Genomic DNA, 24155 nt, shown 5'->3' on the forward strand with positions numbered 1-24155 from the left:
CTGGAGATAGAGGTGAAAGCAGGACACTCGGCCCGGCAAACAGATACTCAAATTATACTCGAAATTTACTCGATGCCTTATTAATTTCAGTATATTTAAAGTAGCCTATGCCTCCTCTGTAGAAAATGGTTATATTACAAGACACAAATTCAGATAGCCTTCTCAGAGCCTGTTTTATTAAAGGTTTGAATGAATGAAATGTCTCTTGTATTAGAAAAAGAAATATATAATTATTACAGGTTTGAATGAATGAAATAATGTCTCTTCTATATTAAAAAAATAAATATATAAAGAAGAAATAACTAAAAGAAATACCTCCAAATTTAACAAAAATAGCTCTCACAAGCTTACAAAAACAAACTAACAAAATGTATCTTTAGTCTTCCTCTTTATCCTGTTTTTCTTCCTCATTCTCCTTGTTTGCCCATCTATGTTTTGCTTTAGAGCTGATCTTTCCCAGAAGTTTTGAAAACCAGGACATTTTCATAATAAAAAAAAAAAAAACCCAGCCAGGACAGGACGTGAAAACAGGACTGTTGGTCACCCTAACCTAGTCTAAAGTCTAGGTCTAGCGCGTACATTCAGATGCTATTTTAAGCGCGCATGCTTGGCCATAATACAGAATGAACAACGCGCATACACTGTAGATGATTCTCTCATCTACACAGATGCATTTTACTTTTTGCAAATGATACATTATTATAAGGAAAACTATTTAAACACGAGTGAAATCATTGTTGTGTTCATGACGATAGGAAAAATAGGCATAAAGCGTACACATTTACCCAAATTATTATGTGCATGTTTAACCGAAGCTAATTTGGGTGGGTTTGTCCCATCCCCGGCCCAATGTCACTTCTCTTTATTTTACGGCCCTGACGAGAACATCGATCTCCTCGGCTGTGAACCATCAGAACTGTAACTAAACCAAGCGCGCCGCTGCCTGCGTCTACCTCATGTGACGTCATCGCCGAGTCGCGTAAAAAAATAACCGTTACTAAGCAAAAACGTCAAAAACTGGACTTTAACACAATTTGGGAGACATTTCTAACTTTATATACATATCTTAACTGCTTTATGTACCCATTAATCGACAGTGGTGTTTAACCTGCACCATGGCCTTTAAGGCTTTTGTTGGTGGAAACGATTTTATATAGATCAGTGCCTTCTCCCGACCGGATTCTTCAGCGTCACGGGTTGGCTTCGGTGTGAGTGGTTGAAATAGCACGTCGATAAAGATGACAGACAAATGGCTTATCCAATGATATGCAAGGATTTTTGATAAGGCCCAGCCTTCTGAAACGCAATTTCAATGGATCGGTTCCAGATGGATGTGAGTGAAGCTAGGCGAAGCGAAATTCATCTGGCTAGGGCCAGGTTAGACTTTCCCCATCGCTTGTAATAACATTCTCATCTGTCTCTAGCCAACTTAATTGCAATAAACATACATTCTCTTGATTTATGTTTATCTGTAGTCAATAGTGAATGATATAAACGAGTGTCCTGTTTTGATAATAATACTATAATATTTTCTATTATCATAACGACCACTAATTGCTTTTGTATAGGCTACTATTTAAATGAATTCTTGCCAATTTAGTGTTAAATAATATTTTAGTTCCCTTTTGCTTCTGACTTAATCAAAGGTATTGCTGGGTTGCCATAAAGCTTTTTTATCCTATGTATCAGCAATTTTATTACCCCACCCCTTGGCTGGATACCCATAGAAAAGACACATGACATGACATTTTGTGGTTCTTGAGGAACTCAAAAGAATTTCATATGTTAGGCCTATATATTTTTTGACAATATTGTCCACTTGAAATGTTTATTAAAGCTGAAAATGAGACAGTAGGGTAGACTGGGTACAGTTGAGACACTTTTTGCGTTTTGATTTTTCACACAAAAATAGATGCTGAAAAGACGTGAATTTCCACATGATATGCCACATGACATTTCATGAGCTTGTAGACTAAGATATTATCAATCAATATTACTCATAAGTAGTTTATATTTTCCACAATTAGCTCATAAAAATAAGGTGCTTTTTGTCTCAACTTTGTCTCAACTGTACCCATATGTGGTACAGTTGAGACAGTACCATGGTACAGTTGAGACACCCATTTTTAATGATGTAAAGGTAACTAATCGTTCATTGAAAATATAATAAATAAAGACAAATAAAAAAATAACAATTGGGCAACATGTTTGTTTATTCATCCATTCAAATTCATTAATGTTATTTAAATTAGCACTGGTTAAATTTTATAAAACAGAAACAACATATTTTATATATTCATTAATAATACACAGTTTAATTATCACAAATACCAAATTTTTATTTCATTTGCAGCTTATGCTGGCTAATTATGACATTTAACCTGTTATCATAACACTGAACAACTAAACAGTGTGTTTCCTAATAGAACTCCATCGCGGGTACAGTTAAGACAGTGTGTCTCAACTGTACCCTGATGGCCACCTCGCGCATTTCTCTAGATTTTGCAATGACCATGCCTGAAACAATCCCATGAAATATGCCCGTTTTTAGGGCACAGAATAACGTTTGTGATTATACCAGTTACGTTTAACAGTCACATAAGGATAATAAGCTATTCATTGTGGAGTGTGCATGGTGAAGTGAACGTCTTACCTTAAAAAAAAAACTTTTGCCGATATCTTCGGAGCGGAGATGCGTCCATTGATCAAATTTCCCACGATCAAAGAGGACACTAATACGCATGTGCACAGCAAAAATCACAACTTGTGCTGGCTGCGCACGCAAGTTATTTAAGGTGTCTCAACTGTACCTATGTCTCAACTGTACCCAGTCTACCCTACATTACATTTAATGGCTGAATATCCTCCACCCAGTGAAGAGTAACACAACTGTTTTTAATTCCGTTGAAATACAGATATGACATTAAAAAATGGGAATATGTATTGCTGTGAGAGACCTGCTATAGGATGGAACCATCTGTAATAATAATTAGCCTACTGAATAATATGTTTCATCTAAATTTGAAGATGTAATTGAATATTTTCTATATTTAAATATTAAAACAAGAGTGTGTTAGAATCAGGTTAGAATACATTATACTCAATATAATCTACTTTTATTTAAATGGCGACATTATAGCCTATGCAAAAAGAAATGTATTAAAACATTTACCCTTGTGGATATTGTTTCTGTTTGTGACTAGGCTATACGCGATTGCTTGGGATGTCTCTACGCGCGCAGTATTATGAATGTTATTTACCGGTATTTATTTGTTTATTTATTTCAAGACGCACAGATAGAGACGAATAAATTATTCAAACGTACAGGAGTGAGCAATCGCCCAAGCAGCCAATCCGGGTCGGTGTAGAAAGTAGGGGCGGGGCTTGTGTTGGAGCTCACCTTTCTAATCCACGCTCAGGTGACCGAGCAAGAGCCGTGGCGTCAGAGCTCTCTGGATATTCAAAGTGAGATCTGACAGATAAATAGAACCGTCGCGGCGAATTGCACTACGAGCTACGATTATGAAATATGAAAGCGAAAAAGAGACGGTATTATGATTGCTTCAACGACAGAGGAATAACACAGGGACACGGAGCTGCTTAGTCGAAGTTTTGACAGGTGTCGAAGAAAAAAAGCGTTTGGACATTAAAGGCGAAGTATGTGCTATTTTACAATGCTGTCTATCTTGGTGCTGTTTTATTCTTGTGTTTTATGATTTTTCGGAGTTGTACCTTGTTTCTAATCCAGCCCGAACATGAACAAGATCTGTTAAAAACATGCGTGGACTCTTGATGGAGCCATGACTACTAAAACAAAACTCTAGTTATTTACATAACCACATAGTTAATAACCTACCTAGTTATTTATAGCTACACATACTCAGGTCATTGTCCATTCTAAAGATATTTCTCTTGTGTAGTGTACCAAGTTTGGCTTCTTTGTTGACATGGCATGAAAAATGCAACAGATGTTTTGTTTGAATTTGGTCATTCAGGAAACTTTTAATTTTTATTTAAAATGTAGCCTAATGCAGTGTGTATGCTGGGATTGGCTCAACAAAGTTGGAATTCAAACGTTTATACACTGATAATGAGACAGTCAAGAAAACTTTAACAAGGGTGAGAATAAAAATTAAAGGGGAGCTGAGCAGAAATGTAAGTTAAGGGGGAAGAAACGGACATAGAAAACAAAATATATGACAGAACAGCGGGAGGGTTTAGATTTAGTATGAAAGTGTGAGAATTCTAAGAATGCTCTGTAGGGAGGGCTGTTCGTACACATGAGAAGATCCCTCTGTGTGCTGTTATTCTTCAGCAACAAGTGAAGAAGTTGCACATCTGAAGCTTTGTTTGGTTGCACCTGTGATGGAAGTTGGAACCATGTGACTTTATGGCTGTATGTTTTTACCAAGTTGAAATAGATGCCATTTTATAAAAAAAATAATTGTATTTGTGCTTACAGCAGCAAAAAATACTGTTAACTTGTCACATATACCAGTGGTTCCCAACCCTGTTCCTGGAGGTACACCAATACTACACATTTTCAAACTCTTCCTAATCAAACACACCTGAAACAACTCCGCTTGTTTGTAAAGACTCCAAGACCAGAAATTTATGGGTCGGATAAGGGAGACTTAAAAAAATTTGCACTGTTGGTGTGCCTCAGGGAACTGGGTTGGGAACCACTGGCGTATGTTAGCTATCATCCCAACAGTTGCCTGTCATAGATATAGTCTCAATAACTCTGAAATGCGTCATCTCAAAGCTTATCCGTGATGCATTCCAGTAGCTGCCAAGATGAATATAATGGATTGTATGGTTTTTGAAAGGAGAAACCCTTCAGGTTGATTTTATGCTACTTTTATGTGGATTTGCAGTAGAAGACCGATTAACAGCTTTAACTTGTTTTTAAACATCAGTGTACAATTCCAGCCGTAGCGCCTCCCCTCGGCTTGCCCCGTCTGGTTCAGCCTTGTCTTGTGCTGAAGATTAACACACACACACACACACACACACGCACACACCACACGCACACACCCCAACCTTCAGTACTGCATAGCTGTGACATTAGACTCACTAGAGAATGCTGGGGGAATAGTGACTGATTATTACATCACTTTAACTATGTCACGATGTTGGGTAAATCATTTTTTAATCCCTGCCTCCAGTTATTTCACTAATTTCTGGTTTATTATGTTCTATTCATAAATCGTGTTTACTGAATCATCAGAGACTCCTGGTGAAAGAGTGGCACTGAATGCTTACAGGATAAAATGTCTCAATGGGACTGCAAGGAGCGTTCAGACTTCAAAAAGCACTCTCTGTGTCTCTCTCATCTCTGCGTTTGATCTGACTCGTGTAACTGGAGCATGCGTGCATCTCTTTTGCTTTGTGAGACAAACCATGTCATGCGGGTTTTCTGTGTGCAAACATTCCCTCTTCTTTCTATCATTTTTTATGATCTGCCTCATTTTGTTTGCCCTTCCCCTTTGAATCAAACAGCCTTTGCTCATTTGGTACGTGTAAACATCTCTAATGTTTTAATAATGCTAGCAAGCCAACAATGATGTAGCATGCCTGTTATATCAGAATCATGTCAGGACAGAGTTTATGTTGTTTTTCAGAAGATGATTTAATTACGAGATTGGTACTCATGAACACATCCTGAACTCGAATAGCCTAAGTTTAACGCCAAGAGAAGGCCAATAATCATTTTAAAGGTGCCTTCAGTGAGTCTTTGTTTGCCTTCTCTTCTTCGTCCTATGGTGTTGAGATTTAGTCAAGTCACCTTCATTTATATAGCGCTTTTTACAATACAGATTGTTTCAAAGCAGCTTAACTGTGATAATAAGAAATGAATGCAACAAAGTTAGTTTTGGCTGTACAGCAGCTCTAGAAGAAAGTCATTGTCTAGCTTAAGTAAGTTTTTGATTGATTCATTTCCATTGTAAAAATCATTAGGCCTAGTTATTTGGGGCCGCTTACACGACACCATTTTCAACTGAAAACAGAAAACTTTTAATACCGTTTACACGACAACACCTGTTTTTCTGCTTTCACACAAACTTACATTTTTTGTTTTTGTTGTTTTTCTCTTTTTACCTTTTCCCTCAAATAGGGTCTTGTGTTTGCTTTTGGGTTTTGTTCCCACCCATAAATGTTTTTCTCTGTTTCATAAATGACATTTTTAGATTCAATCGCAACAAATGTATATGGTTAATGCAGTTGGCTGCTGCATTTCACACAGTAGCTGTCCTGTTTGTGCTTGATGTTTTGCTGTTTATCCTCAGTCTGTAGCTTGGGATTGGGAGCTATGAGTTTTCTCAGTTTCATCTCTCCAGCAGGCACTGCTTGTTTGTACATTTTATTTTGTACTTACACTTATTCTATTTGGATTGGTGAATGGCACTCATACAGACCTATGCCATCCCGATAGATTACGCTGTTGAATTGGGTGTCTTATGAGGATTTGTATCATTTGTTTTTCTTATTGTTTATATGCATTTTTCAGGGGTGTGACAATACTCTTCACTCACAATATTTTAACACTTTTTAAGAAATCTTCTAAACTAAATATAATACTGGAAAAATACAATGCAGGTGCACTTTGAAATGTTTTATTTAATCTATGGCTGTGACGATTATTTTGGTAATCGTGTAACCGGTCGATTATTTTGACAATTAATCGAGTAATCAGATATTTTTTGTGGTACTAAAAATAGACCTATACAAACAATAATAGCCTTTAAAATGACTTAAAATAGATTTATAGTAATTCCTTCAAAAGCAAATTATCATATGATTTTGTTGAACAACACTTTTTAAATGCATAAAAGTAATATACATAATATAAACATAATCATATTATGTATATTACAAATTATAACAAATGCCTGCAGAGGGTGCCAACTGGTGGTTGTTGTTACACTTTACAGCAGATCAAATCCTTGTTTAAAGCTGTAGGGAGTTTTGAGAAAACGTTGACACAGCGGAGCCTGCCGTGAACACGCAGGCTAGTAAGCAGGGCCACCGATGACGGCGGATAAACAGTTACGGCACATTCACTAGTAGGGACGAAACATCAACAATATGCTTTACATTGACTAAGGCCTGCCCATACTTTGACTACAAACTTGGTCCTCAAATCATTACGTATTTTGCAATACATGTAATGTAACTTTATAACGTTGCACCCTTTCTGTAAGTTATAAATAGCTAGTAAGATAATATAACGGTAACTAACGTAACAGTATGTAAGTAATTATTCTAGCGATATGTAGGCCTAATGCTAGATAAGGTTTGCTAGTACATTTCAGCAACATATCAAGCCAGTGAATTAGCAGGTTTCAATTGTTGCTTTGCACAGTGCGTGACATTTTATGTTACACGGCTAGAGTTTTGACACCGAGTCAATGGGCTCTGTCTAATTCTTTCTTTTTCGCTTGTTTATCGTCATCTGTCTTTTTCCCTCTCTGCCGTGCGCACGCGCTACGTGGTTTGTCACAATCTCTGTCTCGCGTGCGCGCTCGCTCTAGATTACGGGAGATTTTAATTAGTTTGCGGCATAACTAGTTGATCACGAGTGGCTCAACAGGTAGATATATAGATAAACTCATCTTCCAGGCATTTGACCGACCAGGTTGACATTTCAGCGTGAGAAATCGGGGGTGTGGCGTGTGAAATCAATCAAATGCGTGTGTCTCACGGCCAATGCGTGAGAGTTGGCAGCTCTGCGCGTCGCGCTTCAATCTGAAACCTGCAGGGCATTTACATATTTAATTGAATCGCAGCCTTTGTGATTTCACAATAGCACTATGCTATATTATGATTTTTAAACGGTTTTACTTTTAATATATCTTGCAGCCTTAGTAAACGGTCTAATAATGTGGTTAATGGATTCTCAAGTATGGAGTGCGCCACTTTGTGTATTTTGTCTATTTAGGTTGTTTTTAACCCAACGGCTGGGTAAATATAGGACAGAACACATGTTGGGCTAATCTTACCCAGCAAGTTGTGTGGTTTGATTCATTCATTTTTACAGTAATACTAGCTATTTACTTTAACTATTTACTTTATACATGAATTAGTACTTGCAGATTAACTTAAATCATCATCTAAACTTTTGTCAAATACTCACACAACCAGGTTTACATCTTCCTTTTTTTCAATGAGTAGTTCTTAATACAGTATTTATACAGTTTTAAACCTTGTACACAATATTGCCAAAATTTAAACCAGTTTAACAAATATTTAAGAAGTAAAAATTAAACATTAAAAGTAATCCAAGTGTAATCAATCAGTCTCTGTTATCCCTTTTCTATTGTGTTCAAATAAAATCATTTATTTTATGCAAGGATTCAGGCGTTTCCATTCCGGTGCGACTCTCATTTAGGTCGGTGACTTGCATCACGTCCCTGTATGTGGCTTTGCATAAGATTAAATTATTTACAGCACAGTAACAATTTAATAAATGAAATAAAGTATACACAAACATGTATTTCACCAAAGAAATTCACCAATTTGGTGGCGCTGAGGACTGCTCTCTGAAGAGAATGCAAAAAGCCTGCGCTCTATAACCAACACAAAAACTACCGTCGGTGTATGAATGAGTGAATGAATGGGTGAATGTGAGGCAATATGTAAAGCGCTTTGGTGGCCATGGGTCTGTTGAAAGCGCTGTGTTACTATATGCAGTCCATTTACCCAAACACTGAAAAAAGTGTTTGGGTAGAAAAAAATTACCTAGCATTTTTTAGAGAGTATCCCAGTCAATTGCGTGACACAGTTGGTCATGTGATCTTAAAGTCGGCATGAAACAGAAGTTGTGATGTATATCCGAGTGAAACAGCAAGAAAAAAAAGTATAGGGAAAGACTTGATTTGGTCTATTGCGAATTGATTGAATGATTGGATGGCTGAGGTTTGCTATTGCTGTGATCTCATGTGAGTGACAGGATGTCCCGCCCTCCTGCCAGTAAACACATCATCAAAGAAAATAAGAGATGTTGTTTCAAGAGGGAGGGGAAGTTATTCAGATTAAAGATTACGAGGGCACATGAATTAAAAAAAATGATGTGCATTGATAAATCATTTAAAATAAATGCTGTAATATTCCATAAAAAATAACTGTAAATGTTATTGCTGGCTCCCATGAGAGCACAACCCACTCTGTGTAGCATAAAACTACTTTTAAATAGTGAGCACACCTTCATGCCTGCAGGATTTCTCACACAATGGTGTACTTTATCACAAAAGGAAAACACCTGACTGCTGTTCCTTTGTTTGACTTAATGGGGCGGGGGCACCATAGTTTTGTTTTATCTCAGTGTAACAGGCAGCTCCATAAAATCCTTTCCTTTTGAAAAGCTTTCTTCTGTGGGAGCTGGGAAGGATTGCTTTGCTTGGGGTCATAGATTTTCTGTTTCTCTCTGTGTGTGTTTCGTCAGGATTGTTGTGTATGATTTTCTTTACTGTAAGTGTGGAAACAGTCACGCTCTGTAAACAGAAGAAGAACACCAACCATGTTTTGTATGAAAACATGCCATATTTGCATGGGTTCTTGCATTATGTAAAGTCGTTGCCTCCCCAACCCTCTTCCCTGTTTGCAAGTAACACTCGGGTTGTGAATGTCTCCATAGTTACTGGTCCCAAGTTACCTCTAGGCCTGTGCAGTTCCCAACAATTAGGAGATGGAGACAGGTGGTGTGTTGATAATATTTATGCAGATCAGGTGCTTTGAACTCTGGGTAGGGAACAGACAGTATAGTATAAACGCACAGGACGTGTTTGGATCTAGTGTGAAACAGTAAAACCTTCACAGGCCATAAAATTATGATAAGGGTTCTGGTTATCTGCTGCATTTTGCAGCCTTTGGACATCAATATCAAAAACAAATCATTTAAAGATCTTAATGCATTGCTGCCCTTTAGGATTCCATGGGAAGGTGTAGCTGTTGAAAAGGAGTTTTCATGTGTGGGTTTGCTTTCAGGTCAGAAATTGGGACCTGAGCCGGGATCAGTACCTGAGGGTGCAGTTGTCTCATTGCATCCATTGTAAATTTTTCAGTAGACTCTGTCACTGTAATAGCCCTCACGTCACAGTCACCATGGGCACCATGCAGGACTCCTGTTGAATTCCCTTGTGTGTCTTCAGACAGCGCTTGATCATGACAAATGTCCCTGCTTTGATTTGCTTAGGCGTCCTTCATGTGTTGTACGTGCATCACTGTGTGTGTGTGATAGAAAGAGAGAGAGTGAGAGAGAAAGAGAGGAAGGGCCAGGTGTTTCCATCTTCAAAGTCATACGAGATCAAAAACCATGAATTACTGTCTATTGGTAATGTGGTAATTTTGTGATATTGGGAATTTTTAATTATAGTTTTTTATTTTGTTTTAGTGGTTTTATTTTATTTTTCTAAAATTTGCATGCCTATGGCTATCAGTCTATTTAATCAAATGAATTGCAAGAGCTAATTAATTTTGCTCAATATTTACAGAAATGAATAACTCAAAGACATTATTGTGGCAGCTGATAAGTAAATCTTTGAATAGACGTGTGTATGTGTATTATGTGTTTATGTTTGGTTCCAAAAATTCTCCACAAGAATAGTAAAATCTAATATTTTTGACATTCTCGATACAAACGTTTGGTCCCCATTAGGAAAACCGCTTATAAATCTTACTAAATTATGTTTTTATAATTTTTTTGTAATTAAAGAGTTTGTACAGTATAAAAAATATTATGACTGTAGAGTCCTCATAAAAATAAAATAAAAAAACAACAACAACAACGTGTACTGTATGTTGGAGACAAATGAGTACCCCAAATTGAGCTAAATCTGACAAAACCTCCTTTTATGAACCTCCTTTCGGTTAAATGCTGTTCATTTAACCGACCTCATTTCAACCTTGCTTCAAATGAATGTTGTTTTGTAAAAATGGTTTAAAGAATACATTTTTGGGGTTCAGGTTAGCCTATTGTATTTATACTTAGCTGTACAGTACATAAAACAATAGACGTTTATGGAATGTCCCTATTTAGATGTCTAATTAAAGTGTGCAATTTTACAATTAAGTTTGGTAGTCTATTACTGTATATGTGCATCGTGTTTCTATTTGTATCGATATTCTCAATGTACCATATTTGTTATCGCCCCATAGTGGATTTTTTTTAATTAAACAAAATCAGAAATGATTAGATATTGAATATTTAATTATACTTGCTCATTTGCCCCTATTTTTATTTCAATTACATTTGCCATCATTTACCACTCATTTCAATTTAATCTTTAAATAAAAGTAACATTGTTAAATGTATTCTTTCTACAGCAAATCTCAGTGAATACCCATTTTCACACTACATGCAATGCTTAGCATTTAAAATGAGTAATTTTAGTTTTCAATGCACTAAAACAAATTTTTTAAGAATAGAATTTAAAGTGTAGTTTTATAGAATAGATTTTTTACTCAATATGTTTTCTTGTTCCATTTCATTATTTAACCCTAATGCCAAATTTGACTTGTAAAAGTCTTCATATAACTTAATGAGGGTTTTTTCTGAGTAATGCTGCTGTTCATTTAACCGACCTCATTTCAACCTTGCTTCAAATGAATGTTCTGAGCTACTGATCTGACATATGGCAGTCGAACATATGGTGTGGAATGTGTCAGGCAAGTGCTAGTAAATGAATGCGCACAGAACAATCTCCAACACAAGTTACGACAGCCCTGTGATAGGGTGGGACTGTCTTACTCAACCTCTCGCTTCAGCACGAAAAGCTCCAAGGACACTCCTTTTGGCCTGAAGGGCGTGAAACCCAACCTATTCTCAAAGGAGAGTCAATCACAAAGGGACTCCAAACAAATAGTCCAGCCCTGACCAGTATCACATTACTTTTTAAAGTGATGACCTTGTAAAAAAAGAGAACTCTGCCGTATCTCAGTCGTTAAACTTTGAAAATGGTTAGATTTTTTTTTTCTCGTATAGGAACAGGTGCTCTTATGAGGTCCTGTGAGTTTTGGCGTGACTACAAACACATGGAACCTGTTTTTCAGTGGTGTGGCATGACATTTAAAGGGTGATGTCATTTCAGACCTGCTTTATTGGATGTGACCAGCATTGGTGCTCAGATAAAAATCGGTTTCTCATTCCTAAGCAGGCAAAAATGGAGAGGTGTTGTGAGACTGTCTTTTTGGATTATACATTTACCTTAAAATTATTCTTTTTTTGTGGTTTGTAGTTTCTCAGGAAGTGGAAATTATCTAATTAACTAAATGACCTTAATTGGATAAGTGCTGTTAATCTGAGGTAAACAACACAGATCCTGTGTGCTCATCATGAGTGACCTCATTCTCATACACCCACACGTTAGACCATTACTAAGATAAGACATATGTGCTGCTCAGTCAGGAAAGTCATTTCCTAATATCTGTAGTGCCTCTGTTCCAGTTTTTTCCCAGTATCTCCTCTGATCTCTTTGAAGAAGTAGAACAAGATCAAGAATCCAGTGTAGTTTCCTCTCCAGTGGTTTACTCTGTCCACCCCTCTCTCTCTCACTCTGATTAATGAGTGTATGTGCAATTTGGGTCACGTTTTTCTGATAACAGAACGCTTACCCTGGTCATTTCCTGTGAGCGTACTGCATCTGGACCACCTCTTACTTTAAGAAGTGGCTAGTAAGCTGCCTTTATTGCAATGAATGTTTTTTTTTTTTACATAGCATTCAGACATTATAACTGAATGTGATTTGTGTCTAGTCATTTGGATCGCTCGGTAAAGGTCAGGCATGTGGCATAATGCTGCTGAATAGTCACTAGCCAGGTTCATATGATTAACAGTAGATGTACTTGTCCACTTGTCACACACTGGTACATTGTTTGGGCATTGATGCACAGTTGCAGTTTGTCTGAAACTGAAGATGGCTGCCTTGCTACCCAGTCAATGATTTAAGTGACCGTCTTTTTGTATGAAAGCATTATGTAAGGAAACTTCCAAAGGCATCATAACCTTGTGTATAAGGATCTACAATAAATTTAAGTGAACTTAAAGGAATAGTTCACTTAATTTAAATTGTCATTTACTCACCCTCAAGTTGTTTCAAACCTGTATGAATTTCTTTCTTCTGCTGAACATTGACATTCTTCAAAATATTTTCCTTTGTGTTCAGCAGAAGAAATAAATTCATACAGGTTTGAAACGACATGAGGGTGAGTAAATGATGACAGAATTTTCATTTGTAAGTGAACTATTCCTTTAAGACAACCATTTTATTATATGAAGATATGAAAATTGTTTGTTTGGTTTACTATCCATTTATTCTTTTATTTTAAAGGGCTACTATTATTCCAATTTACAGGTTCATAATTTTAAGGGGTCTACTAGAATGCATTTTCATAATTTATTGTTCAAAAAACAAATTTTTCCTACAATTTTTTCATTGTTGACTCAACCAGGCCTCACCCTCTTTTTTTTTTTTTGGTGTCTCTCTTATCTTAGACATACTTTAAGGTCTTGGGCTACTTTCACACTGTCAGTCCAAATCTAAATATTTGTGTATCCAATTGTAATCTGATCTAAAATTATTGACTGTCCACATTGTGTAGTGCAACTGTTCAGATCCGATCTGTGTGTCCCATGCCTCTCTTTCGTTTTCTGGAATATCTGCATTGATTTCTATGGCAATGACGTTGCATTGGTAGGTACACCAAAAATGACAACAACAACTGCAACATGGAGGTGTTTGCAATACATATGTTGTCTTATTTACAACTTGAACAATGTGTAGCAGCCGCCTTGCTGGACTACTGCGTCTTAGGAGGCAGCGGCAGAACTGTAGGAGGCTGGTATGTGTGGCTCTATGTCACATTTTTTTTTTTTTTGCCATTAACACTTGCTAAATATGATTGGATTACTGAACAGATATACACAAAAATCGGATTTGGATTGAACAAGGCTTTGGAGTATTTACTAATGAGCCGATGAGTTAAATCATGTGTGTTTGATTAGGGAGGCCCCTAAAAGTGCTGGGGGTGCTCCAGGACCAGGATTGGGAACCACTGCTATAAAACGCAGTGTAAAATCATCTGTCAGTCCCTGTTGCAAATATGACTCTAATAATATTGGCTATGACTATAATGTAAATTGGCATGTCTTCAGGCCAGGACTTAAAAACATGAGGTTTGGGGCAAATTGTACATTTGTATGTTTGTTTTGCCATGACGCCTTTTGTTTCCAAGGACATGCTTCTCAATAAAAACTCAAAAGCATCACAATTTAGCATAGCAAAGGCCTTGATCAGACTGACCAAATTTAATTAAATCTGATTTAATTGTTTCCTGTAATGGAAAAAGGTTTCAGCAGCCATTTCTAAACATCAGAGGGCCACAGTCAAAGTCCCTTTTAAGACAAGTCATTTCCATAGGTCATTTCACTCGGCGGCCATCTTTGAAACGCCTCTCGGGCATGCAAGTGCTGGTCCTATCTATGGGGAAACATCAAATTCTCAAAAACTGTTCTCTTAGCTTACAATTAAATTTCATATTTGAAATCTGACAACAACGGTCTCATAAATTTAGTTTCTAAACACTAGTATCATGACAGAAAATGAACATTTTCAGGCTGGATCAAGCTCATGCGCAGTGGAAGTGGGCGTCTGACTAACCGGAGCTTCTAACGGCAGCTGCAGTGATGCGATGACTTTACCAATCGGTGATTGGCTCTTATTTAGAAGGCGTGACCTATTCCACTATATTGAGCTTTGCACTTTTCCATTTTCAAAACAATAGGAGTGACTCATCCTGTGTTATTCTATAGTCTTTGGCCACAGTCTTCAGTGTCACTTGATCCTTCAGAATTATTTCATATTCTCATTTGGTGCTCAAGATATATAACTTGCCCTATGGGAACCTGGATTTTTTTTGGCAGGGCTGGTCCTGACAAAGGAAGGGAAAAATTATCCCCAGCAGTTTAACCATTATCTCCTGAAGCTGCAGTGGCTCATGGGATCAGTATTTTCATGCTCTTTGTGTCTGTCCATTTATTGAATGGGATTTAAGAGTAGGCTAACTTTATTTGAGGATTTTATGCAGTTGCAATTTTGGAATTTTTCACAGAAACTAGTTTCCTCTCTCCCCTTCTCCTGCTTTCTGCGTTTCTGAATTCCCGCCTCTTCTGGTGTCTTCCTCATTCTCATTCCTGCTCTTCTGCAGTACCATTCTAAAGCTCTTTGTCACTGCTCTGATCCATCTAGTCATTTCCTGGCCCTGCTCGTCTCACTCACACTGCTCTCACTAGCACAGCTAAGCTGTTCTTCCCATTTTGTTAAAATCTTTTTCAGAGCCCCCTGACTAGATCTCAATCTACATGTCTCAGATGAGACTCCTGAACCCTCTGAAGATGTGGATGTTTTATGCCTTACGAAATACTTTGTCCCCGGCAGCAGCTTTCAGCAGTAGTCTGACTGAGGTAGGTGGAAATTTAAAATCCATTCTGACGGTCTCCCCTCTGTTTCTGTGCTTTAGTGAGAGTGGATAGCCCCACGTGTATCTCTGCCTATTTCTGTCACATTTATGTTTGAGATAGATTGAGCTTTCTGCACTGATTGGTTCTAATTCAGGCATGGTTTCTGGCTACTGATTGGCTGGTTAGTGTAGTGTAAAGATTCAGTTGTGGTGTGTAATGCACTCATTTAGGGTCCTGTTAATAGCGGTGTGCTGTACACATGCTTATGCTGAGAACACTTCTTAAACTTTAATCTAATGTAGAGAGAGACTGCATGAGCCACTGCAGCTTCAGGAGATAATGCTGCCGAGGATAATTTTTCCCTTCCATTGTTGATAAGAAGAATAAAGAGAATAAAATATGCATATTATGTTTAATATAGTGTTTTATTTAGTAGTTAGTGTTGTATTTATAATTGCATCATTATGTATTTATTTATAGGGAAAAACATTAAAAATGGTCTCTTCATAAAAAACAAAAACTGCATTTTTTTAGACAGTTTGTGCCTACATATCAATGACTTTATAAAAGAAACAAATCAATTTTAAATTGATGAGTTTGAATGACTGCGAAGGAAAAAGAGCCAAACATCCTACAGAGGAATGTTTAAGGTACGTAATAGGTTTAAACAGCATCCCAGCATGCATCTCACGAAGCTTGAGAGAATACCCAGAGCGTGCAATAATATATCTCAAATTATATACGATTTTTGGTCACAACTTAATTTTCACAACTGCATTCTTGGAGGTGTGATCTTTCTTTAGAAAGAACTCCAGACGACATGGATTGTGGAGAATGTCTTTGCTCATCTTTTAGACACACACCATGAATCTATAGATAATACTCCCCACATGCATTTTTGACTAGAGACAAAGGTTATCTTTGTGTCCATCTAGAATCACTAGTGCACACACATTTGGTTTAAGCCAATAGCTGTTATCTAAATGCTTAAGGCTGTGGATCTGCTTATTGATTTGATAAAAATAGCTTGGCATACACAGTAGAGAGAAAGCTATGCGGTATTGCTATATATATATATATTTTTTAGAAAGCATTACATAAGCCTTAACATGTAGGCTATGAAATTGCATAACACTCACATCCACATGCTGTTAATTAACATCTAGAAGTGATGGCAGTGCATTCATTCACTTTCATAAAGAAGTCCCTCTTATGTTTAGGGTTTAGGCAGCCACATTATCCCAGCAAATCCTGCTTGGAAGGCTTCGATTTTCTAAAGATGACACAATGCTGTTGCCAAGACATCTACTGAAAGCGATGCCCATTTGAAACAGACATGTTACTATTAGTGTTTGGTTTGTGCTGTGCAAGTAGCCTACTTCATCCCACCGGAACTCCAAGTATAGATGTTTATATTTTATTTTTATGTGTGTATGTATGATTTAATACATTAGTTAGTTAATTAATACATTAAAATTAATTTTGCATTTTTTTTCAATTTCAGATTTATTGAAACTGTTCATTTAATTTTTTTTATACATTTTTTAATCAGGTTTTTCTGTGATTTATTAATCTGCAGGTGATCAGTGTCTAATGCTACAGTACCGTGCAGTTGTCCACATTGAAATTTGGCATCAGCGCCACCCTTCAACCTGAACATGATGGTTTAGTGAGGGCACCACAATGACATCCATGGTTGCCGATGGGATCCGAGATGGCCAGTCACTGGTCCTGAAAGGAGTGGACCCTGAAACATGCATGATTGTGTTCAAAAACCACTGGGCGCAGGTACGCAATATCTTTCCGCATGTGCTCTTCGTAAATATAAACAACACTCTCTTCAACTATGCAGTGCTATTTCTCTTCTGTTTTATGTACACATGTTGCTATTGTTGGCAAAATAAAAAAATAAAACACACAATCATTGTGATGACCTCCAAATGAGAATTACATGTTTTCTTAAAATTCTTTGCTAAGGAACTCTCAAGTGTATTTTTTTTGTACTGGAAATAATGTTTTATAATGCAGTATATAACTGGCAGACAGAAGATAACCGTTACTACCTTCTATACAACCTTCTTGCTACTTTTGTTTTGTATAAAATTAGATTGTCAATATACAGCATATATACAGGTCTAATACAAATAAGTTGTTAGTTGAAAAGTGTACAAACCAAATATTATAGAAGTAGTGTTGTTTTTTTATTTACTTTTTAGGAGTTTTGAAGCGTCATGATAAAATAAGATAATACAATTAAAATAAAATATTTACATTTTAAATGGTATTATTTTGTGGATAATAAAATATAACATTTTCGATCATTAAAATAAGTAAATTAAACTGGATTGAACTGGTCTTAGAACAGGCTATCCTGTTGTAATGCTACACTGTGAATAAGGCTCCTGACCTCTCCTGTTGATTCAGCAGAATGCTCCAGAACATAGGAGGCATTGTTTGGGTACAGAAGACAAGTTCAGGCCATTAGAGAAACTCTAAAGACAGAAATTACGGTGGTTTTCTGAAAGCAAGCTAGTATGTTTGGTAACGGCATATCAAATCATTTGAATAGTTTAGTACTCCATTGCATTCGTTAACACTTTCACTCTTTCACCTCTTCCTGCTTACTTTGCATTGATGAATGATACACTTTGTTAAGAGCATTATGCCATTTGCCCTTGCTTGCACTTCCTCTTCCTTGGCTCTGCAAATAACTAAATCTTAGTCTGACACACCTGACTGGGAGTTTTGTCGCAATGTTAATAGATCAGCAGCACAAGGACAGGGGGCCCATTGTTTCAGTTGATCAGGATAAGCAGCTTTCACCTACTTCTGATTTAATTAGCATAATATATTACAGGAACAGGATTAATAATAACTTTTAACTATAAAAATAACAACTATATTCATCTAATTATTTTTAAGAACACTTTGGGCGACTGCATACTGTAAAGAGAGAACTTTTCGTAATTTTCTATCGCATTAGCATGTTAAAATTGTTAACTTTGACCGTTCTCTCCAGCTTGAACTATCTCTGATCTCTTGACATTTTCTCAGGTGGTAAAGATTCTAGAGAAGCATGATCCACTTCGCAGTAATGTTGGTGGCCTGGGTGGAGGTCACGGTCTTGGTGGGGGCGGAGGAATCGGCAGCTTTCGTTTTGGTCCAATCCCTGGCGATGAGGCCAGCGCTGTGCAGAACTATGTAGAGCACATGCTCTTCCTTCTCATGGAGGAGGAGTGTGGCCAAAATGGAGCCATGGGGCCCATCCTGGAGTTTGTGGTTATGGAGAACGTGTTGGAGAGACTGTTTATCTGGAGCCTGAGGCGAGAATTCACAGATGATATGAAAATAGAGCAACTGAAGATGTATGAGATGCTGATCGGGCAAGCCAGTCAGCCATTACTTCATCATAAACCTGTACTGAAGCCCTTGATGATGCTCCTGTCATCCTGCTCTGGCTCCCCGTCGGGTCCGAGCTCTTCCACTGTGGAGACAGAACTTGTGCTGCTCCTGAACCAGCTGTGCTGTGTCCTGGCTAAAGACCCGTCAGTCCTGGAGCTGTTTTTCCATACAAGTGAGGACCAAGGAGCAGCTAATTTCCTCATCTTTTCCTTACTCATCCCTTTCATACACAGGGAAGGGTCAGTCGGACAGCAGGCCAGGGATGCGCTTCTGCTTATCATGGCTCTCTCTGCTGAGAACAATGTTGTGGCCAAACACATTGCGGAGAACACCTATTTCTGTCCGGTATGAGTCTCTTATTGTAGGTCGTCCTCTTTTATTTATAGTCTTTCTCTATTTGTTTTCCTCTCTCTTTAAGCTACTTGGATAATCTTGAGCACTTCTGGACAGAATCCAAGTTACTGCTGTGGTAGGCTTACTTTATTTAATGCTGTGTATTGCCTAAATTACCATTTAATTAAATAGTCTCTAGGGACCTTGGTGCTTTCTGAAGTGTTGAGTGCATTAAAAGGAATTTCCAGTTGGCTTGCATTCCCATTTCACTTGTTCAAAATACTGTATTGAAAGCCTTGTTCATACTGTCAAACCAATTTGAATCTTATATTTAGCCTGTGTGAACGACAAAAAATATCACAAAATACAGTTTTTACAAATCTGTTTTTAAACTACAGATATGTGGTTTGAAATCATCTGATTGGATTTCACGTAGCTTTTCTGCATTTTTCTGCATTCCACATGACTTTTATGACATATATACGTAATCATGTAAGAAACATGCTGAAAGTAATTGCAGAAACAAAGTTGTTGTGAAGAGCAAAATATTACAATATACTGCTAGTCAGCCTAGTCTACACAGTTCACAGTAGCAGGGAATAAAGCCACACATGCCAGCCTCCCGTGTTTCTGCTGCTGCCTCATAAGATGTTATAGTCTTGTTATATACACATTGTCATGTTGTAAGACAACATCTGTAGTTGGTGGCTTACGCAGATTTAGGGATACAACGGATCACAGTTGATCCGTGAGAGCCGCACACACAGAGACAGGCACGTTTTAGAAAGTGTGCCAACACGGAATTGATTCCTCTTTTGCATCTCATATCGCTTGAATAGACACATACACACACAATTATGGTAAAAAACCCCATCTCGGCGAGTATTCTCGTAAACAGTCGGTTATGTCTTAAGTGAACGTAAACCGTTGAGAAAGAAATAGGATGTGTTTCATTATATTTGATCCGTGCAGTCGGTCTTAGACAGCTGCAGGTATTCATAGGCTGCTGTCACTTTGTCATTAATGTTACACAGCTTTGTACCATTTCTGTACCTGAATGCTACTGTTAGATTTTATTTTAAATGTTTAGTTATTTATTTAAGGCTAGGCAAGTAGTTTTTGCTGTGGTATCGAAGAACTTAAAGTGGGCTTTAAGTAATAAATGAAAAGCAAAGTTATTACATTTATATTATAATTAGTGCTGTCAAAATGATTAATCACGAGTAATCACATCTAACATAAAAGTTTTTGTTTATATAATATGTGTTTATATTTTATATATAATATATGTATGTGTGTGTCCATTTATTTATGCATTTTTATATATATATATATATATATGCATGTATGTGTGTGTATATTTATACACACACACATAAATATAAGAATATACATATACCCACACATATTATATAAATAAAAAGTTTTATGTTAGATGCTATTAATCGCGACTTGCTGTCGATTTGACCACTAATAATGTCCTTTTCTGGAGCTAGTTTGTTGTGATATGTTTCAGTAATTTACAGAATTGAATAACTTACAAAGGATTAAATTAATTAAAATAATTTGTGACAATTATTTAATAAACGAAGAGCACAAAAAAGTATGACAGCCTTAAAACAGACAATTCATCATCAAAATCTTCAGAGCCCTAAAATAGACTATTTATCCTCATCATAATTATGATTATGCTCTAATCACATGTTCTGCTCACATAAAAAAATCTAAAATCTTAATCTTTATCTAAAAAAAAGCTAAATATTTAATAACAATGTTAAATGTAATCTTTAGTACATTTCAAAATGAATATGCATGTTGAGATGCCTAAATTTGTAACTTTTAAAACTACTTTTTCTGTTGTTTTATTTTTAACCTTTTAGACCGATAGTTTTTTTTATCACCGATAAAACTTTAAAAATAATTAACGCTTATTGGTATTGTCTGAAATTTTTAAATCCATAAATAAATTTTGTTAAATGTGACCGAACAAAATACAAAACACATCATAATCACCATTATATGAACTAGCAAACCCTAAAGAAATATGCTCATTATAACATAGCCAGATAAAATGACTCCAAACTGTTATTTATGCTCATAGGCTGTTTATGAAATCACAATGAAATGCAGTAAATAAAGCCAACAGGACAGTCAAACTGCTTTAGTGAATGCCTGGATTTGTTTCTGAATTTCTTTCGAATATCTGCCACCGTGGGCCTCCTGCAGCACAGTACTGTATGTGCTTATGTAAAGTAATTAGAGATAATTGCATAATCCGTTACACCATAGATGAGTACCCTTCTTACTAAGATGACATCACCCTCAACTTCAATAGAGTCTGGCAGCAGACATGCACTCTCAGCCTCACATGCACTCTCAGCCCTATGTGACCTCACATGCATCTGCCAGTGAATAAAGACAAGATGCATGCAACTAAAGATTGTTGTGCTAGTACATAATGATTGTCTTTCTTCAAATGTGCACACGTTGCATTTTGAGTTATTTGGCTATTACATTTACTCAATATTCATACATTATAAACCTGGCATCCACAGCAGTGCTCATCCATAACTCATTCAGTTATGTTTTCTCATTGATTTCAAAGCCAGCTGAAGAAAATACTGTCAGGTTGTTCCCAGGTGAAGATTTTAATGTTTGCAGAGGAATGAAATGGAGTAACACATGTCATTTGTTTTGATTAAAGGTTTTGGCTACAGGTCTGAGTGGGCTTTACTCATCTTTGCCTACCAAGTTAGATGTACCAAGTGAGGAGTGGCACTGTTTGCACCGTGAAGACTGGCAGCAGCTGCCCGCTCTTGTGCAGTTTCTTAACTCCCTGGAGTTCTGCAACGCTGTCATACAGGTTTGTGCTATTGCTACTTCATTTCTACTGCACTACTGAGTTTTTGTCCATAGCAGAGGTGTCCAGTCTTGCTCCTGGTCCATTTCCTGCAGCAGAGTTTAGCTCCAGCACACCTTCCTGGAAGATTCTAGTGATCCTGAAGTCCTTATTCAGCTGGTGTGTTTAATTAGGCTAGAGCTAAACTTTGATTGAAGATAGCCCTACAGAAAGAGTACTGGACACCCCTGGTCCAGAGCAAAAATGATTAATCATTTTACAATCAGACACAAGACTTCAGGAAGAATGTTTAAAAATGTAGCAAGTTTATGTCAGGAGACAAAGGTTGAGCTTTTAAATAAACATTATTGTTGGTCCCTTATTTTATGTGCCAAGTTGATAAAAGGAAGTGAAAATACGTTTATATAGTGTGAATGTGTCACAGTTTAGCTTTGCTTTGTGTGCAGGTGGCTCATCCTTCCATCAGAAACCAGCTGGTTGGCTACATCCATAATGGTTTTCTGGTGCCTGTTCTAGCACCGGCATTACACAAGGTTAGTGAGCCATGAGACATGTTTTTTTCTAGATCCGACAGCTGATATAAAAAAAGATTTAATTTCAAGCAACCTTATCTTCTGTAGCTGACACTTGAAGAGGTGATGACCACAACAGCATACCTGGACCTGTTTATACGCAGTGTTTCTGAACCTGCATTACTGCACACCTTCCTCAGCTTCATCCTGCTCCATCGCCATGACAGTGTACATATTTTGGACACACTAGTCAGCCGCATCAATACTCCCTTTCAGGTAATCACAATTTTATTCTGAATGTCAGCCATTTACATTAAACGATCTAAAAAAACAGTACGTACTTGAGAATGGGCAACTGAACAACTGTTAGTAACACTACTGTATTACTATACTTCAAATAAAGGGTGAAGTAAGGCTACGGAAGTATTTAAGGGTTAGTTCACCCCAAAATAAATATTCTGTCAATTACACACCCTCATGTTATTCTAAACCCGAAAGACTTTTGTTCATCTTTGAAACTGAAATGAAGATATTTTTAATAAAACCTGAGAGATTTCTGTCCCACCATTAAAAGTTAATTCCACCAAACTTTCAAGTTTCAAAGGCTTCATGAGACATAATAAAAGTGATCTATATGAATTAAGCTGTTTAATCTACTAAAAGTCTACTGAAGAGACAATCAATTTATATAATAAACAGGTTTAAGCAGGGGCGTAATTTGTGGGGGGGATGGGGGGGATATAACCCCCCCAATATTTAAATCTATGCATTACAACCCCCCCATTATTTATACCATGATCACAATATCAGGAGGCATACCCAAACTTCAACCCCCCCAATGTTCAAACCAAATCTACGCCCTTGGGTTTAAGTTATGCTTTTATACACTTATAAGAATTGATCAATGCACATACAGTACATAGAGCACATCAAATAGGTAAATGGCAGGTACCGTACTTGCATGTCTTGCGAGAACACATCTCATCAGTTATTGCAGAAGCTCAAACATGCTTGTGTGACGCACAAGAACAAACCTCATTGGTTCTCATGCTCATTGATGCTTTCACTGGTGCCATATAAAGTCTAATGTAATGAGTTTGGAATGACATGGGGGTGACTTATTGATGATTTTTGGGTGAACTATCCCTGTAAGAAGTGGTTGGTATATTAGGGATGGAAAGAAGGTAAAGGTTCTCCAATTGCAGACTCTCTCTAATACATGAGACTAATATTTGAAGTCAAATATTAGTTTTCACAGCATGTGTATTCAAACAAAACGCCCTACAGCACTGAGCCTTAAGCATCCTGTTATCCACGATAAAGTCAACTTTGTTTTATCCAAGATTAATATGGAATAATGTTTTACATCAACTAGATTTATTGTTTTTAAACATTCAGTGTCTTCATTAAGCTGTTTTTGTTTGTAGTATTGTGTTTTATAGGCTGTGCTTATGTTACAGCTTGGCACTGTATCTCTGGCTCTGTTCCGCACTCTCATTGGCTTATATTGTGAGGATGTCATGCTCCAGTTGATTTTCAAGTGAGTATACTTCTGCTGCCTCTTCATGTTTATTTACACATTTGTTCTATT

The 24155-nt window shown here is 37.0% G+C and overlaps 1 protein-coding gene across 1 annotated transcript in view; it reads left to right on the forward strand.

Annotated features, from left to right (window-relative positions):
• The first annotated feature begins 3418 nt into the window (after positions 1 to 3418).
• The window catches only part of fhip1aa (FHF complex subunit HOOK interacting protein 1Aa), a 28207-nt gene continuing 7470 nt past the window's right edge, over positions 3419 to 24155 (forward strand). Inside the window, exons 1-8 of the mRNA XM_056265089.1 lie at positions 3419 to 3657; positions 15333 to 15460; positions 17037 to 17245; positions 18512 to 19204; positions 21897 to 22055; positions 22499 to 22585; positions 22673 to 22840; positions 24025 to 24104. Coding sequence (XP_056121064.1) covers positions 17141 to 17245; positions 18512 to 19204; positions 21897 to 22055; positions 22499 to 22585; positions 22673 to 22840; positions 24025 to 24104 — 1292 coding nt within the window. The 5' untranslated portion in view covers positions 3419 to 3657; positions 15333 to 15460; positions 17037 to 17140. The remainder of the gene's footprint in view (positions 3658 to 15332; positions 15461 to 17036; positions 17246 to 18511; positions 19205 to 21896; positions 22056 to 22498; positions 22586 to 22672; positions 22841 to 24024; positions 24105 to 24155) is intronic.

This window comes from Rhinichthys klamathensis, unplaced genomic scaffold (assembly GCF_029890125.1).
Source record: "Rhinichthys klamathensis goyatoka isolate OS25496 unplaced genomic scaffold, OSU_Roscu_1.1 h1tg000229l_1, whole genome shotgun sequence".
In the NCBI taxonomy this organism is placed as follows: domain Eukaryota; kingdom Metazoa; phylum Chordata; class Actinopteri; order Cypriniformes; family Leuciscidae; genus Rhinichthys; species Rhinichthys klamathensis.